General features: G+C 45.8%; 1 protein-coding gene across 3 annotated transcripts in view; it reads right to left on the bottom strand.

The window, feature by feature from the left end:
* The window catches only part of MYO10 (myosin X), a 199,964-nt gene that overhangs the window by 91,334 nt on the left and 90,331 nt on the right, over positions 1-18,299 (bottom strand). For 2 of the 3 annotated variants that reach the window (XM_059694748.1, XM_059694747.1), the window contains 3 exons: positions 11,565-11,752; positions 2,294-2,428; positions 616-733 (listed from right to left, as the gene is read on the bottom strand). In XM_059694748.1, coding sequence (XP_059550731.1) covers positions 616-733; positions 2,294-2,428; positions 11,565-11,752 — 441 coding nt within the window. Of the gene's footprint in view, positions 1-92; positions 107-608; positions 734-2,293; positions 2,429-11,564; positions 11,753-18,299 lie in introns of all 3 variants that reach the window. The other variant, XM_059694746.1, reaches the window with a different exon arrangement.

The following is an 18,299-nucleotide window of genomic DNA, read 5'->3' as shown; positions in this document are numbered from 1 at the left end:
GAGATGTTTCCCCCTGCTTAATTAACACAAACCAATAATTTCCGAAAATTGTTATTGTGAAGGCAAACCTGAATTAAATCATGTCTACTTACTTTTTCTAATAAATCTTCATGTGAAAAGCAATGGCAAGTCAAGGAACAAAACCAGGATATGACCTGCTTAATTACTCTCTCATTTTCTGTTCTTTGTTACCCAAATAATTACAATTCCCCAGTCCGCTGCCATTGAGACTTCCGGTGCCAAAAGATAAGCCCTGAAAGCATAGACTATTTCACCTAAATCCAATTTCAAACATGACCCATGGCACCCTAGGATGTATCAAACAATTAGGCAGAATTGATTTCAAACAACAGCTGATGTTTGATCAGAAATCCATTTTTTTCAGATTATGGACATTTCAGAGATTTCCAAAATAAAAATGGTTCTTTATCCCCTAGAATAATTAATAGGTCAAACACAGTAATAATAGAGCAATAATTGGATAGAAAGAACCAGACAGACATGTTTCATTCATATTCTTCATCCATCCTTATGACAAGAACAGTTTCTACTTGTGGAGTCAAATACTGTAGACAAAAAAAAACAAAAAACTAAACGAAACAGGATACAATCTACAATCCTCCCGCCCTGAATATTTCCCTTCTGGCAGATGTTCAGCTGAACGAACTTCCCAAAGCGGCTGGAGTTGTTGTTGTACACGGTCTTCGCGTTGCCGAAAGCTTCCATGATGGGGCTGAAAAGAAGTCAGGACAGCAGCCGTGTTAATGAGGACAGATCTAAAAAACAGCAAGGACAGTCCCCACAGACGTCAAAATACACAAGTGCAAGAAAAGTCTGAGATCAAAAGGACCAACGGTGATTATGTTCCTTTACAGAAGAGCCAGGTCTCCAAAGCACTCGCTGAAATGGGTTTATCAGGAACATCCACCTGAGGCAGAGCTCTCAGGGCTGGTTGTGCGAGCCCAGGATGTTTCACTGAGTGAAGGAGGCCAGGATGGCTCGTCCCTGCACAACTCAGCTTAGGCTGACTGGCATACACTCCAGCCAGGGTTTACACAGAAAAAGCTTCTAATTCTAGGAACTGGAAAAAGTCCGTCCTGAAAATTCTACCCATTGGTTGTGTCTTGGGAGTAACTCATTTACTTCTTTGGGTCATCTCTAAGTGGTCAGGGATCAGCAAACCTTTTCTGTAAAGATCCACGGGGTCTTCATTACAACTACCCAGCTCTGGCGCGATAGCGTGAAAGCAGCCAAAAATGAACCATAGACAAATGAGTGTCTGGGTCCCAGTAAAATTTAATTTATAAAAACAGGCTGCAGGAGGAAGATGAAAAACATTCTGGAGCTGGATGGTGGAAATGGCTGCACAACCAGGTAAATGTACCTAATGCTGTACTTGGGAAAAGATTTCAGGTTAGAAGTTTTATGTTACGTGTATTTTATGACAATTTAAAAAATAAGTTTGGATGAAAAAATAAATAAAAAGCACCAAAAACCAGCTGTAGGATCTGGACTAAGTTTGTAGACTCCTGGACTAATTTCTAAATAATCTTCTACATATATAAAAGGCTAATATGCAACATGTCTCCGGGGGAGTTTGGAAGACCAGGAGTTCTATCACTCGCTATGATGTACACTGACCACCAGGGGGTGGTGTGGAACGAAGGAAGGCTCTGGCTGGCAGCTGGCAGCCACTAGGGACCCTATCCATGCATGAATTTTATGCACTGTGCCTCTAGTAGGATCTATAAAGTCCCTATAGATTCTAAAATATTGTAAGGCACAAGCCAGATTCTGGGCAACTGCATATTTTAAAGAAAATTCTAGGTGATACCTCACCACACCACCCTCTTTCAAATCATGAGGCTCACTGCCATCGGATGGATCAGTGATTTTCTGCCACATGAAGCTACAAATAAGCGACTTGCTCCCATGGCACTTCCAGAGGGCGGAATGCAGAACAGAGGCTCACTTGCCTCCATACTGAGCCCCCTGTCCCTCAGTGGCTGGAGGCAGAAATTCCTGCTGATAGCAAGGCCTTCAAAAAGCAGGTCAAGGACTCTGGTAGAAAAGGAGGCCTCCCCAACTCAACCCTGGCCCAAGGATGGAAGGTCAGGTTCTGTTGCTTGGGTTACTAGAAATTGCTATGTGCATGTCAAGACCTTTCCTTGAGGAAAGAGAAGTCAAGAAAGAGAGGAAACAGACCCACTAGTTTTAACTCTTCTTATAAAAGCCATACCGTGAGGAAAGTGAATCCTATTTGCTGGAAACAAGAGAGATGATGAAGAAATACCTGCTTTCAAGAATGGCTTGTTCAACACAGGACGTCTTCTCCTTCAAAGAGAGTTCCAAAGACTGTTGACTGATGACCGATAAAAACTTGAGGATCAACTTTGTGCTTTCGGTTTTACCTGCCCCGCTTTCACCACTGAAAGACAAAACGTGAAAGTTTGTGCTTCTAAGTATAATTTCTTTTACAAAAACCACCTTGGCCAATGTCACTACAACCCATCCACTGAACACCTGGTGAAAGGTGGTGGAAAGAGCTAAAAATGCCTGTTTCAAGAGCTGAGTTGAATGAAAGGAGAAGTCCTTTGTCCCGCTGGCCTCAAATGGCATATGAGGTCAACAGAACTACCTTTGCTAAGATAAGGTAATTAGATGGACAGTGCCCTTCATGGGAGGGAAGGTCTACTACATATCCCAGACACCTCAACAGTGCCAGGCTGGTTGCAGGCACTGGGCAAGACATTGTTAAATGAGTAAGCACATTATCAGCATGTTTCTGGGGGCATTTCAAGCAGGGAAATGTGCACAGAAATGCAATCAGTCATAAATATTATCGAGGGGATGAAGAATGAGCCCTCAGGTACTCGACCCACACTAAGTCATTCTATTCCCATAATTGTCCTAAGAGGGAGGCAGCAGCTAAGCTTAGTCAGAATTTAACACCAGATCCGTCTGAGTCCAAAGTCCTGGAGAGGCCCTGCTTTAATGCCAGTTAAGGAAAAGGGACAAAGCAATGCAGAGGGGTGGGGGTGGGGTGGGGGGGGGGGGGGAGGCTGGCAATGGGAGAACTGAGTAAGGTACAAGTTGTGCCTTAAAGGACTGGCAAACACCAGCCAGGCAAAGAGGAAAGGGGAAGGACTGGGTTTAGACAACAATGTGAAGAGCACAGAAGTCAGATGAGCTTGGAAAGATCTACGAGGGAGTGCGGTTCTGGTTAGGTCAGCAGGACTGAGGAGAGGCGGTGGAGAGAGGGGGCCAAAGGATCGAGTTTGACCATTCAGAGGCACCTGTGTGAGACGGAAGGCAAAGACAGCTCATCAGAGTCGCTCTGGAGTTAATGCTCCAGGAGAGAGGGTCCCTCAGGGATCCTGATCTGTTGCCATAACCCAGGTGTGTGGCGGTAGGTAGGTCCTGGACAAGACCAACTGGCTGGATACGGAAAGGAAAGTATGGAGATGGAAGGAATTTGAAAGAAAAAATTAATTTTGTGTAAGGCACCATGCTTGGTACAGTGCGAAGAGCAGAAGTAGTAAAAAGGCAGAAAACTTACAAAAAAGGTAAACCCAGGACATGAATGACAGTACAGCAGTGCCACCAATATCACAAGGCGGCATGCTGATAATCTCTCGATGGGCGATATAACAGATGAGTTCCATGTAAGTTGTGAAGAAGTGCTCTCTGAGTGCCAAAATCCAGGAAGTTATCACAAGAGAGGAATGTTGCTGAACACTTGGTGAATGATTAAGCACGTGTAGTAAAGGAGAGGAAATGACTCAGAAATGACGCGTCTGTGCCCTGCTGGGTGCCACGGGCCCATGGGGAATCACCACTGGTCCAGGCCAATTGCAGGCATTCCATTCCCTTTGCATGCTGACCAGGACAGCTGCCAGCATTTCAGCCAAGAGGCTTAAAGTGCAGTGTGCTGAGGGCTCCTGGGGAGGGCTGCACGCACACCAAAGAGAACAGCAGAAAGGCCCTCCCACCCCCGGCTTGCTGCAGACAAGAACCTGGGAATCCACACTGATCTGGAGAAAGTGGAAGCCAGAGGGAGTGGCTGAATCCACAGCCCTGAAGTGCCCTGTCTTGTCTAGTCTGAGATAATAAAAGCCATGCAGCCAAGCCAACTGTGGTTAAGCTTTCTGTTATCAGCAACCAGAATCTCCCCAGCATGGGACTTAGCATTCGCCTTCCCATAGCTGGCACCTGCCCAGCCCTGGGGCTGGCAGACCCGAGGCATTCAGCAAGGATGCACCAAATGAACAACACAGAACCCAAGAGAAAGTTACAAGAAGAGATTTAAATAATTTTTGACAGTAAAACATACACTCACCTATCTAGTGGTTGTTGATGATTAAATTATGTTAAAACAAACAAAACTCAAAGGCATAAGTTCTCTAGTTAAAACATGTGAGGCAGAAATAACGTTACGTGTTCCCCAATCCCACTCTCCACGCTCCAGCACCCAGAGGTAGACAACATTTGCACCTCCCTTGGTAAGGAAAGCAATCAGTAACAGGGACCGAGTTTGGCCAACCGAACAACAGAGCAAGAGGGACATGTGCTGCTCCCATGTCTGGTGGCTAACACGCCCCCGTGGTCCTCTGGACTCTACCTGCCACTCCTGCCACCCAGGTGCCCTCAGCGATAACACATCTCCAAGACAAAGTAACACGGAGTAAAGTTGAGCTTCTCAGCTTCCCACGTAGGAATGGGAGAGGAGCAAGAAATACATGTGCTCGTGTTACACCCCTGAGATCCGGGGGCTGTTTGTACAGCAATCAGCCTACCCTGACGAACACAGCACAGCAAAAACACAATCTCGGAGAAGATATCCTTCAACCTGGACAGCAAAGACTTGGCAGAGAAGACAGCTCAGGATGCTCACTGCCGTTAACCAGTCACCAACATCGACCTACATCAATCTTCAGCCCCCCTTTTTTCACATTGGACCACATTTTCTGCAAGCGTCTCCTTTAAGAACACCTGTTTGGATAGATTAAATGCGGAAGAAAAAAAGAGCTGAGGTTCACACCATGCTCTGCAAGCTCTCCACCTTGGCTGCACACTAGGTTCACCCAGTATGCGCCCAATCCTATAGGGGAGAACTCACTCATCCCTATTTTAAAAAGCTTTCCAGATGATTCTACTATGAAGCCATGTTTGGGATCTATGATTCACATAATTCCGATAGGACTGCACTGGGAGATGAGAACTGGTGGCTACTGTCAACAGGACTGTGGACAGGACATAAACCAGGCAATGAATAAAAATAAACAACTGACAAGTCGTTAAAACCCAGACACATGCCGGATGGCTGCCGACACAAATGTCCCGTCGGCAGGACTCACTCTAAACCTCCTCTCCACCTCCCATCCCGCCTGGGACTTCACCATTCCCAATGAAGGCAATTTATTGAGGGTCAAACCAACACATCTTTGAAACCATGGAAGAGCACCCCTGCATGCCTATTCACATGCCTTTTATGCCCTACAGACTGGGCCACAGTCATGAGCCAAACGCCCACAGACACTATTTGTCTATGATCTGAAAGCAGAAACACAAATGATGGTGGTTAATACTGTCAAATAGGAATCTTAGATGGGAGAAGTCATTTAGATGGAGGGTAAAGTTTCCGTAAAGACCTCTCTGGGAAAATGCAAAAATATGCTCTGGGATTAACTGGGTGAAAATGAAGAGAGGGAATGGGAAGGTGAGAGGAGGGGTCAGGATTTCAGCCAACGGGAAAATACAACACCAAAAAAAAAAAAAAAAAAGCCAAATTAACAAGACTAATGGAACCCTCTGGTTCATTACATTTTGCTCACTTTGCACCCTGACTGCCCTACTGCTTCGATTTCAGCCTGCGGAGGCTTTTCTACCACGGGCAAGTTGTGACTCACTTATTCCACCCCTCCCTTATTCCAGCCACGTAAAACAGTAACTCCTGCAGCAATTACGATGTTATTTCACCTTCACTTGGAGCAAACATATCACTTCCATCTCCAGTCCTACTCTCTTCTCCTCAGCCCAGGGCAATTTGAGTCCTAACCCGTGACGCCAACCCAATTGCAAACACAAACATGGGCTTCGGCGAAAACACGTTCACCCAGATGAATCCAAATGAGCTTATACTTTAGAAAGATAAGAATGAAAATGAAAAAAAAAAAAAGACACACAAAAACAAAAAACGATAACCCAGAGTACTGACGTGGGCCTCGCAGGCCGTATCACATGTTTTGAGAATTTTATCACTGGCAGAATGGAAAGTCACAAGACCGGTGTTTTAAGCAGGAGAAGGTCATGATCAGGTTCAAGGTTTTAAAGAATCACTGCGTAGGGTCTGGAAAAGGGATGGAGGGAGCAAGGGGGGAAGTGGGAAACAAGATGTGAGAACAGATGAGAAGTGAGAGGCCCAGGACTGCGGAGGGAGAAAGGAAGAAGGGCTGGGGGCCCGGTCAGGAGGGCTGGTTGTAAGTGACAGGGAGCGTGGGAATGAGTCCTGAGAGCCGGGAGCTTGCTAGCATAGCCTGGGCGTTGGTGACACAGGTGTGCACATCTGTCAGTACTCATCCAAGTGTGCATGCAAGAGCAGCACGCGCTGCTATAGGTAATCTTACTTTCTAGATCCAAGAACGACTTCTTGATCTCAGGCGTGGGATCTCAGGAAGGAAAGTCCACTTGCTGAGAATGCAAAGCATGAGAGGAGAAACAGGCTTCTGGGAGAAGATGAGGATGGATGTGGGACATGCCACCTGAGAGGCCTGTGCAACATCTGTGATGACACCTCAGGGGCACGTGGACGTATGTCTGGAGCTCAGAGGAGAAACTGGCGCGGGAGGTGTTTCGGGCTGCGGGTCATGAAGACCTGAGAGGAAAGGCAGGCGTTGGAAGAGGAGAAGGTGGAACATGACTGAGGGGAGGCGTGCCCACTGAGCAAGGAAGGAGCCCCATGGAGGAGATGGGGGAACATGTGGTGTAACGGCTGTGGAACCAAAGGTTCCACACTAGAAATTTTTGGATGATGATGCCAAACAGCCAAAGCATCAGGACAGGCAGACTTCAGAGATGGAGCGAAGTCCGCAGGGGAGCAGGGGAGGGATCCCGACCACACAGGAAGGAAAGGGCCTCTGCCACAAATGGGGCCCTTTAGCCACCCCAAGACCAGTGCAGGTGTGTCCGAAAACTGTGGCCCCCAAATCTACTCAGCTGCCCATTTTTGTAAATAAAGTTGTATCAGAACACAGCCCGGCTGTTCATCTGTGGACTGTCTATAAACACTTTCACACTCCAAGGGCAAAGGTGAGCAGTTGGAACAGAGTCTCACCCACAAAGCCTGAAATATGTACACCCTGGCCCTTTGCTGACATCCAAAAACATCTCCACCCTGTCAATCAAATCCCTCCACTTCACATGATTTCCTCAAAGTGTACATCCACCCACCACTCCCTGCTTGTGGAAGACCAGGAAGACTTCTGCACCGCCTACAGGATTCAGCCCAAAGAACTTAGCAAGCAGGACAAAATCCTTAAAAGTTCGACTCTGTACCAGGAATTAGGATTCTGATCTGAAACAAACACTGGGAAACTCAAGTTCAAATTCTGTGTCTGTTGTTCATAGCTGGTCTCTTTAGCAAGTTATTCAAAATCTGAGCCTCAGCTTCCCCAAATGCCCCGGCTTTTCTGAGGATTACACACAAGCCTGTCTTCTCAACAAGTATCAGTCCCCTCCCATCGTCTTTCCCCAGCTCCTTCATGCCCCTTAGCAAACCCCACAGCCTTATAGGCATATACCTCCCACTTCCCAAGTATCCTTGTTTGACCAAATATCTCTGTTTTTACAAACTCTTCTGTGCCCTTCCTCCCCTCTCTCTGGCTGTATAACCTGGTCACATGTCACCTTCTCTGTGAAATGCTCTCTCGGCACCTTCACTGAGCAGCCATGTATTACTTCTATTACAGCATTTGGCAGGCTGCATGGAAATTATTTACACCGGTTTCTTCCCGTCAGAGTAGAGGTTCCTGAAGGGCTGTGACTGGGTATTCTTCTTTTTAAATCCCCAAAGCCTAGCACAGGACCCTGAGGTATGACATGAGCATGAGGCACGCCCAGCACCTTATTCTGGTTGGTACCCTTCCGGTCCAGGGTACAAGTTTTGTTCACTGTTCCAATTCAGTCACTTCTAAATATATTACGAGAAAGAGAAAAATACCACACACCCAATTATCATTCCAGAATCGAAACGACAGTTAAGAAGAAAGTGCTTTGGTTTTGGAAAACCAAAATATGCAAAGGATGCAGAGGCCCTAAACCAACAGCTGTTCCTTCTGTCCATCCTTTGATTGACAGCTGTTGAAGGCGGGCCCTCTGCCAGACGCTGTCCTGGGCAAAGGTGAATCAGCCACAGGACTTGACTACACTTTGCCTCTTAAAAGGTCACGTATACTGAAAAGACCATCATCAACTAAACTCTGCCTGCCCAACACAACGTATGAAAAACTGAAGTCAACGCAGAATGTAGTAGGTCAACCAAGATCAAATGCTGACCTGGTCTGTTAGATGAAAAAAGAATTCTCAAGTAAGTTCTAAACTTATGTACTTAAAACGATCATAGCGTGAGCATTCTTCATTTAAATGTGCAGAAAAAGTGAAAAATATGCTTAACCGAGAGAGGTAAACGACCTTGAAAGTAAGACCAACAAAAGAGGCTTGAACTAGAAGCTGAGAGACATGGCATTGACACCAACCAGCTGGGGGGACCTTGGCCAAGTGATGAGGGCTCAGAAAGTGAGAGAAAAATTGATGTAGGAAGTTCTGTCTACTTCTAAATAGGCTTATGTAGCAGCCACCAGGGGGCAGACTATGCCTGAGGAAATGTAAATAGGGCTCCAGTATCCTGCTATTTTTATTTTTATACTCAATTTTCTCTTCATTCCAATAGCCCCAGCCCTCACTTAAAAAAAAATGTTAGAGCTATTAAAAGCCAAAATACATTTTAATGAGAAATCTATTTTGAAAGACTGTTTCCTGAGTTAATTTAGAGAAATACAGTTAGTTTTTTTTCACATCAGCATGATACAATGGGAGCTTTCTGTTAGGGATCCACTCCCCCTCAATCCCTTTCCCCCACTCCCTCCACCTGACTTTTAAAGACCACAGTCTTTGGCATGAAAATGCCAACCCTTTTCCGTTTTATTGCATGCATATACACACACACGCACATGCACACACACACACAAATGCACAATGATCTCATTTGATTTTTCACTTTTTTCCTAAGCTGCTCTGTCTAGCAAGTGATATATTAGTTATGCTCTCGTTTTTGTTTTGTTTTTTGCCCCACTTAAAGTAATAAGCACAAGCCATTATCAATGGCAAATATTCAGGTACCTAAGTGTGGAAAACAATTCGATCTTCTTAAAATAGATTAAGTTCTCTTTCTTTCTGTTAATCTTATTAAATTAGATTCTGTAAGCTAAAATAGTGACCTCAAACCCTAACTTCTGAACTTTAGTGAAGTCATCTGAAAGAACCCAGAAATAGTGCTTCTAGTCATAAAGCAGCCCACTTTATTGGGAATGTGACTCTTAAAAGCTCTGTTTTTATATGAAGCAAGTAGCTTTATTTTCATTAACTGCAAGTTATAACCCTTCATATTAGCTTAACTGAATTGATATTCCCTCTATCCGAGTGGATTCCACAGCCCAGCACATTAGCACCAGTAAGGTGATGGAGAAAAAGAATATCAACCCTTAAAGAAAGAGGCAGAGAGGGGTAGGCGGGGCGGGGGGGTGGAGGGGGGTGCGGGCAGGGAAGATGAGAAAGGCACTGTTTTGTTGTTCATATTCATATCATGCCCATTTGTCACAAAAGCAAGGAGCCAAGACCTAGAGTTATGGGTAAAAACTGCCAGTGAGAAGAACACACCCTTGACAGTAGTTTTCCGTGTGTACAGATCACACTGAACACCCACATCAAAGGGCTGTTGGCAGGTTTCGATGAGCCGGTGCCTGGAAAGCTCTTGGCACAGCGTCCAATACACTTAATCCTTCAGAAAAGGACAGCTGTCATTTCTTAGCCATTTTCACTCAGGAACCACACAGGGTGGGGTGAGCACCTCGAAAAGATCCTTGGCTAGAGGCTCCTCCATTTCCCTTCCCTGAGGTTTCCATGAAGGGCCTGCTCTAGCATGTCTACCCCCTCCAACCCCCACCCCACCCTTCCACCCCATCCCCCACAGGACCAGGAGCGCTGAAGGCTGGCCTGCTTCTCGCCATCTGGAACTGGTTTCCCACAGGAACTGCGGCCACCAGTTACCTGCCTGGACTCTGACCAGGTGGGCTGTCTTGTCTAATCGGGGGCTGCAATGTTAGCGATCCTGATCGGCTGGAAGTCTACAGTGGCCATATGGCTGTCCATCTGTCTCCTGTGCCTGACTCCCACTGAACCAGAAATCCGGCGGGTAGGTGGGATCTTATTTGTTAGCCTCCCCAAATGCAAACTCCCCTTTCCTCTTAAAATAATAGAATTATTTTGCCACAGGTTGGGACTAAAAAGCCATCTAAAACAGATGTCAAAAAAATCTTTCACTCCGGCAGTTCTGTTTATACACCACTGGTTCCCAGTAACAGCCACGCTCCATGAGTGAACGCCTGGAGGACAAATGAATGAAATGCCTGGGACTCCATGGAAACCCCACTGAAAGTGGCACGCAGCTCTGCATGGGACTCCATGGGAATCCCGCTGAAAGTGACATGCAGCTCGTCCTCCTTGGACACGTCCCAGGGGTGTGCTGATCGTCACCAGAACAGGAGTCCCATATAAACAATTAATAAGAAGGTCCAGTAAAGATGTCACTAGAATAGAGGTGATGAGCCATTTTGAATTAGTTAATAAAAACGAAGAAGTGCTTTTTTTAAGAGACAGGTTTTACTCCTTTTTAGACAGTTCCTAGTAATAAAGGTTTTGACATTGGGGTTTCTGGTGGTTTATTTCAATCAATGAGGAAGACTGAGCTGAAAGAGATATGTCAAGACCCTACCTCCTCGAAACAAATTAAATCCAATAATCACGCTCTCCTATCATTTTCTAAACATATAACAGCAGTCCCTTTTCTATAGCCAATTCAGAGGTACGCGTTAGGAGTGTCCAGTTAAAACCACTAAAAAGTCTTCAGTTTGGGAGATTCCCTTTAGGGCAATCATGCTGTATGAGGAAAAAGAGGCTTGCTCAGGCATGCGACATGCTGCCTAGCACTCTGGAATATCAGCCCTGCTCACCTAAAGAACTATACAACACTTCCTTACGTCCGCAGGAAGCTCAGGCCTCACAACCAGAATAAACTGAAGAAGAATTCAGGCAAATTTCCAAAAAGAAACAAATGGAGTAATTGCTCTAAAGTGCGTGCGTCGTGTCTGCTGGAAGCTGTAGGTACCAGCCATCCCAAACGGAAAGCTTCACTGAGACATCAGGCGCTGATGAGCTTCTCATGAGAGTGCTCCGCGGGGACGGGTGGGGGCCCGGCTTGGAAAGCGCTGCGGGCGGAGACCCCTGGTTACCTGATGAGGACGCACTGGTTGTCGTGGCGCTTCCACAGGCAGCGGTAGCACTCGTTGGCCACGGCGAAGACGTGCGGGGGCAGCTCCCCCAGGTGGCTCTTGCTGTAGCGCTCCATGGTGGCGCGGTCGTACAGGCCGGCGATGGGCTTGTAGGGGTTCAGGGAGGCGATGATGGAGCCGATGTAGGTCTGCAAGGACAGGGACACAGTTACACACAGCCCCGGGGGCGGGGGGGGGTGAGGGCTGGCACCGCCACCGCTGCTGGGGCTGGGCCAGAGGGCGTCTGCATGCAGCTCTATGCCAAACCATGCGGAGAAGGGGGGTGGGGGGGCTGCCACATGTCAGGGAAGCCACTGAGTGTCCCTTAGGGGAAAGGTAATGTGTGCTCCCCACTGCATTTGCTTTTCCAGTAACTTTTGGTACAAAATCTAGTCATTCTGTACAAATAAATGCAGCCATTTCTAAGACGACTTGCTATGGAAGGAACACAAAAGAAAGATGGTGAACCAGCCCTGGCCCAAATCTCTGTCCCCGTGCCCTCCTAACCGTGTCCTCATCATGACCCTGCCCTCTCAGGTGGCTGCTATGAATGCAGGGTTGAAGAAAGAACGAGAGAGGCAGAGGGGTTGGGGGAGGAGGGATGGAGAGTTACGGTTTAATGGGTACAGAGTGTCTGTTTGGGATGGTGAGAGCGTTCTAGAAATAGATAGTGGTTATGGTTGCATAACATTTCAAATGCATTTTTAAAAAATTTTTAAATTACAGTTGACATACAATATTATGCTAGCTTAAGATGTACAACCCCATGATTAGACATTTATATAACTTACACAGATCACCCCTATAATGCAAATGTATTTAAGGCACTGAACTGTATACTTAAAATAATCAAAATGGTAAATTTGATGGTATGTGTATTGAACCTCAATGTGTAAAAAGTAACAAGACCATTTGAAAATCCTAGGTAATCAGTAATCTCAACGGCTCCTGAGTGCCTGTCACTCACCTGGAACTGAGCAGACGGACAGGCGGACCTTTCTGGAACCAAAGCCAGGCCAGACATTAAGCTAAATCTTCAGAGCAGCCAAGACAGGCCACTGAGCTATGAAACCGGGACACCTCATGCCCCCTCTATATGGACATAAGCATTCGCTTGCACTTCTGCAAATGCTACCAAAGTGTGGTTGTCTGGGGCTGAACTGTGCCCCCCATTCATATGTTGAAGCCCTAAATCCCCACCACCTTAGAATATGACTATACTGTATATAGAAACACAGCCTTTAAAGAGATGTTGAAGTTAACCATAGGGTAGGCACTAATCCAATCTGACTGGTATTCTTGCAAGAAAAGAGATTTGGATACACAGAGAGGCACCAGGGATGTGTGTGCACAGATAAAGGCCAGAGGAGGACACAGCAAGCTGAGGAGAGAGCCCTGGGAAGTAATCAACCCCGCCAGATACCTCGATCTTGGACTTCTAGCCTCCAGAACTGTGAGAATATCAACTTCTGTTGTTTAAGCCACCACGTCAGTTATATTTCTTTACGGCAGCCAGAGCAGACTCATACAGTGGGCCTGACCCTTTCACATTCACAATAACCCTGGGAAGTTCAATGTATTACTATCCCTGTTTTTCCAATGAGGAAACTGAGGCATGGAGAGAAAATTCCATGGACAGTCACAGAGCCAGTAAATGGCAGAGGTGAGATCTGAACCCTGGCGACGTAATGCAGAGCCCTCTCTCATTCACCAGCAAGGCTGGCAACACAGCAGAGCAGGAGGGACGCAGGAAACACTAGACAGAAAGCAGGAAACATCCAAACAGCATCTGTACCGTATTACAGCAATTTGTAATCATTTCTATTCATGGTGACTGCCAGGAACATCAAGCAAAGGATCTACGTTCCATATAACTGTTCTCAAATGGAAGGGGGTCTGTAATGTGTTCTGGAAATATATTGAACCGAAAAAGGTTAAAAACATAAAAGGGATATTACCATATGACCCAATGATTCCTCTCCTAGGTATATGCCCAAGAGGATTAAAAACAGGTATTTTAATAAAGACACAGCAGCATTATTCATGATCGCCTAAACGTGGACACAACCCAAATGTCAATCATCAGAGAGATGGGTAAATAAGATGTGGAATATCCATACAATGGAATACTCACCACAAAAAGACCGAAGTACTTGCTACCTGATACCTGCTGCCATGCAGATGAGCCTTGAAAACACTGTCCAATTAAAGAAGCCAGACACACAAGTTCACAAATCCAGAAATAACAAGATGCATCATGTTCCTTAACCTTCATAAAAAGTGTTAGAGTACACATCTTCAGATGTCAACCCAAACTGAGAAATCAACATGCTCTGGTGACAAGCACAGACTGGTTAGTAAGGGAGATAACAAAGGCATTTAGATTTTCAGGGATGGAATGGTCTCTTTCGAGTTCAAATAATAAATATGCGTGCTGTGGTTGACAATAAATCCAACAAATGGACTCCCATGTTCCATAAGCAAACAACATGTACCCGAGAGCAACAACAGACTATGAACCAAATGCAATAATCTGAAATCTCTTCTTATAAAAAAAAAGAAAGAAAGCGAAGAATGTGTTAAATGTGTCTGGCTGGTATGGAGAGAACCCAATTTTTGATTTTTTTAAGATTATAGAAAACCTTGCCTCATTGACAGTTAAAAAGGTCTCTCCACTGCAAGAAACTCCATTTAGTACCAGAGTAAATTAGGCTCTTAAAAAATGAAGGCTCAAGGTTTACAATTTCACCTTCTCACTAATGACCTAAGTCATTTCTCAAAAGGCTTGTCACTGATTTTAAATGACAATTAACTCTACATGTTTCCAAAACAACTTTACCTGACATTTATAAACGTGGGGCACAAAGGACGATACTGTCTGCGTCATGACATCATCACGAGTCCTCATTTGCTCCAAGGCAGCCTGGAGGAGTGGGCAGGGCAGAGGCGCTGTTCCACCTCCTCTGGCAGGTGACAAATGGGCAGAAGGTGGTAAGCACGGGTCTGCGTGACCCCCTTCACCACCCACCGACATACAGAATAGGAATCACCCCAGATGCTGCCAGTCTCATCGTCAGTGGCCAAAGTCTCCACGTCCCGTAAGCTTCGCGTTCAGTAACCTCTAGAACATTTCCCTTTCCCTTCCTCTCCGCCGCCCTGACCTCACTTGCTTAGATTTCCATAAACGCCTCCGTCCTCGCTGATGTCCCACGTGGCCCTGTATGCTCAATCCAAGCTCCACACTTGACAAAGAACATCTGAAGACGAAACTCTCCTGCTTAAAACTCTTCATCCCTCCCATGATTCTCAGGGTCAACCACAGGAATATTCGAGAAGGGAGTCTGAGTGGCTCCAAGAAGGTGATAGGACACCCCATGTCCTACTCTGTTATTCTCATTGCAGTTATGGGGGAGGGGAGGCCTTCAGTTCCCTGAGGGTCTTTAAGGACTCATTGAGTTTGTATTGCTTGTGCCCATCTGCACACCAAACAGCACTTATGAACCTCCCTAAACACAAGCGTAAAGTAACATGGCAACAATAGCAATAGTTCCTAATCCTTTATCCAAAGAAAGACATTGTGTGAAATGTCAGAGGCCCATCAGCAACAATAATCACTGCTCACGACAAGACATCTTATTTTCCCCACTACCTTAAATATACCACGCTGCATGAGTGACTTTGTCACTAAATAAAGAACAGATTCATTGAATAAGTAAAGTTCAACAGCTAACAAAAAGTAAAAATGGCGACTGGGGAACGGAGGGGCAGGAGAAGGGCCCAGCAGAAAATTAAGTACCAAGGGAAGCAACGAGAAAATGTAGTACAAAACTCTGAGAGCTTATGAGGCGACATTTGTTGCTTGTACCATTTATCACTCTATAAAAATGTATTATTACTGCTCTAAAAAGGGCCTTGATAATATCCGGTAGTTAAGATTCTAGGCACATGCAACATGAGGTGGGACCGGGTACGGGTGCCCTCCTACTAGAATCTGAATTCCGCACAAACCAATAGCCTGGTCCTTCTAACGGCTTTCCAGAAATAGAAAGTACATTCTATTTTGAAACACATAAAACTTTTTTTCTACTCAGACTCAGAAAAGTTCCACATAACTCACCAAAAAACACAAATCCTTGCCCATTTTAATAATCTGGAACAGCTGGGGCACACATTGCTTCAAACTGTTGGGAGGAACTCACTATATTTCTTCAATCCGACATCTACCAATTCAAGGCTTTCAAAAGACATAATAAGGGTATAATACTTGCTCTCCAACCCTAGACACACACACACACACACACACACACACACACACACACACACACACACACACATCAACTACAACTAAGAAAGCAAAGTGCCCGGAGCCTCAGTTGCAGAGCTGTTTGGAGACAGGGAGCAGTCCTGCTACTGTTGGGAAGTGGCTTCTCCAACACAGGAGCCAATGACTGGACGGCAAGGTGTGGCCAAGTCAGAAGCTGGAAGTCCTCAGCCTGGGGCTGCCTCCCCTGGGACACCCCTCTGGGCCAAAGATTCTGATCAGTAATAACAACACATCCCCTGTCATCCCACACGATTGCTCCATAAAACGGTGACATAAATCGAAGTTATCTATGATTGTTCCTGTTAATGAAAATAAAACCACAACTGCTTTTCGTCATGTGGTCCTGAGAGCTGGATGCAGACCAAGTCATGTGAAAGCAGCAGGGACAGTGGCTAAGTCAGTGCCTGGCACACTTTCCAAAGGGAACAATTGCTAAGAAGCGGAGTCATTAGCCACTCACCATTCTCCTCTTTCCTTCTCTCTCCATCATCTCGGTTAAACATGGCAATGAATTACTCCCGGAATGTTTATCCAGAATGCAGCTTCTGTTTTAAATGACAGGTCTGTCTACTCGATGGCCCACTGGACATCTTCACTCAGATGCCCCTGAGCTCACACGTAACAAGGACACGGCAGATCTCCCCCAAACACCTGTTTCTTCATGGTCACCTCATGCATGACAAATAGCACCAGAATGGTTAACCTAGAAATCTAGTTATCATCCTGCAGAAACTCAGCCTGCCTGCCCCCCAGACTCAATCATTTAAGATTCTACCTCTCGGTATCTTCTGAATTCAAAGTTCTCCCAGGATTGGGTCAGGACCCCATAGTTTCCCATCTGGTTGGCTGGTCCCCTCTCCTCCTAGACCCACCCCTCTCCTGCACTCACCCATCACCCTGCAGCCAGATGAGTTTCCCCAGAACTCAGTGTAAAGTTGTTCCCTGCAGCCTTCACAAATAAATCCAAGGTCACTACCTTGCACACAGAGCCCTTCCTCACCTGCTCCTGACCACCTTGTCGGCCCGCCACATGCAACCTTCATCTCCGCATCTTCAGTGTCCTGCCGTTGGACAAATGATGAACATCACACGATTTCATGCCTGTGTACACGCTGACCTTCTGCGAGGAATGAGCCACCCTCCTCCGGACCAAATTCCCCAGTGAATGCTCCAAGACTCAGCCCAACTGGTGCCTGGGCTGGAATCACTTCCAGACCCTGTCCTCACCGTCTCCTTCCAAGGCCCTTTCTGTGTTCCTAGTAAGTACTTTTGCCGCATGTACTGTTACCCCGCGCTATTTGTCAATGGTGTGCTCTGTCTGTCTTCGCCAATAAACTGGGAGGCCCTGGAGGGGCAGTGTCCTTCATTTATCCAATCTTTCAAGAAGCAACTACCTTGAAGAAGAGTAATTTGCACCCTCGGGGCCTAGCACACATCCTGACACAGAGGAAGGGCTGAATCGGTGTAGATATACTGGGAGCCTGAGATCTGACCGCCTACCTACCTGATAAACTCACACTATAAAGGTGTTCTAGTGCTCTAAGCCACTACCTTCTACATAACAAAACTGTTTGCCATCACTGTCGATTAAACAATTAAAAACATTTTTAAACAATTAAAAAAAAACCCATGAAGCATTCAAGGCCCCTGAAAACTAGATCACAACAGGCAACTCGAGTTGTTACTGAAGTCAAGCTCTTACATTTAGAGGTGACATTTCGATTTAATTCGAGCGGCTTTCAGACTAAAATCCCTTCCTTGCTGAAAGGAATCTGACCCCAAAGAGAGGCGGGGAAGAAGAAAAAAAATCACAAAAACAAGGTTTGTAATTGCCACCATCAATGTGCTGACGTGGAAGTGGCCACTCAAAGCATAAACGGTTGGTAAAGTTTAAAAATACATCCCCAGTCAGACAGATGGTTACAATCATCTTTTGGCAACACCAGTTCTTGATTTCATGTAAAAAAAACCCCGGACAAACCACACTGGACTCAGCTGTTCCCGGTACGAGACACATGCCAGGCCTACTCCTCATCCCACCAACGGGCCATCCCGAATCCGTGAGAGGCGGCTGTTACTCGACACTGGCTTTGGAAAGGAAAAGAAACAAGCCAAAAAAAAAAAAGTCTACTTTGGGAAAACTCAACTCAAGGAAATGAAATGCAGATTTCAATTCACATGTCCAAAAACGGTACCCTCCATGGTGTTGGGTATAACGCCTCAGTCCACCTGCCTCCTGCAATCAGTGGGTCTTTAACTGGTTGCTGCATTTTATTTATTTTTGTTTTGTTTTGTTTATCCTTACATGAGGATATTTTTCCATTGATCTTTTAGAGAGAGTGGAAGAGAGAAGAAAAGACAGAGAAAAACAT

The sequence above is a fragment of the Myotis daubentonii genome, chromosome 4 (assembly GCF_963259705.1).
Source record: "Myotis daubentonii chromosome 4, mMyoDau2.1, whole genome shotgun sequence".
Lineage (NCBI taxonomy): Eukaryota > Metazoa > Chordata > Mammalia > Chiroptera > Vespertilionidae > Myotis > Myotis daubentonii.
The sequence above is the reverse complement of the archived record's forward strand: the minus strand, read 5'-3'. Positions and strand labels throughout refer to the sequence as shown.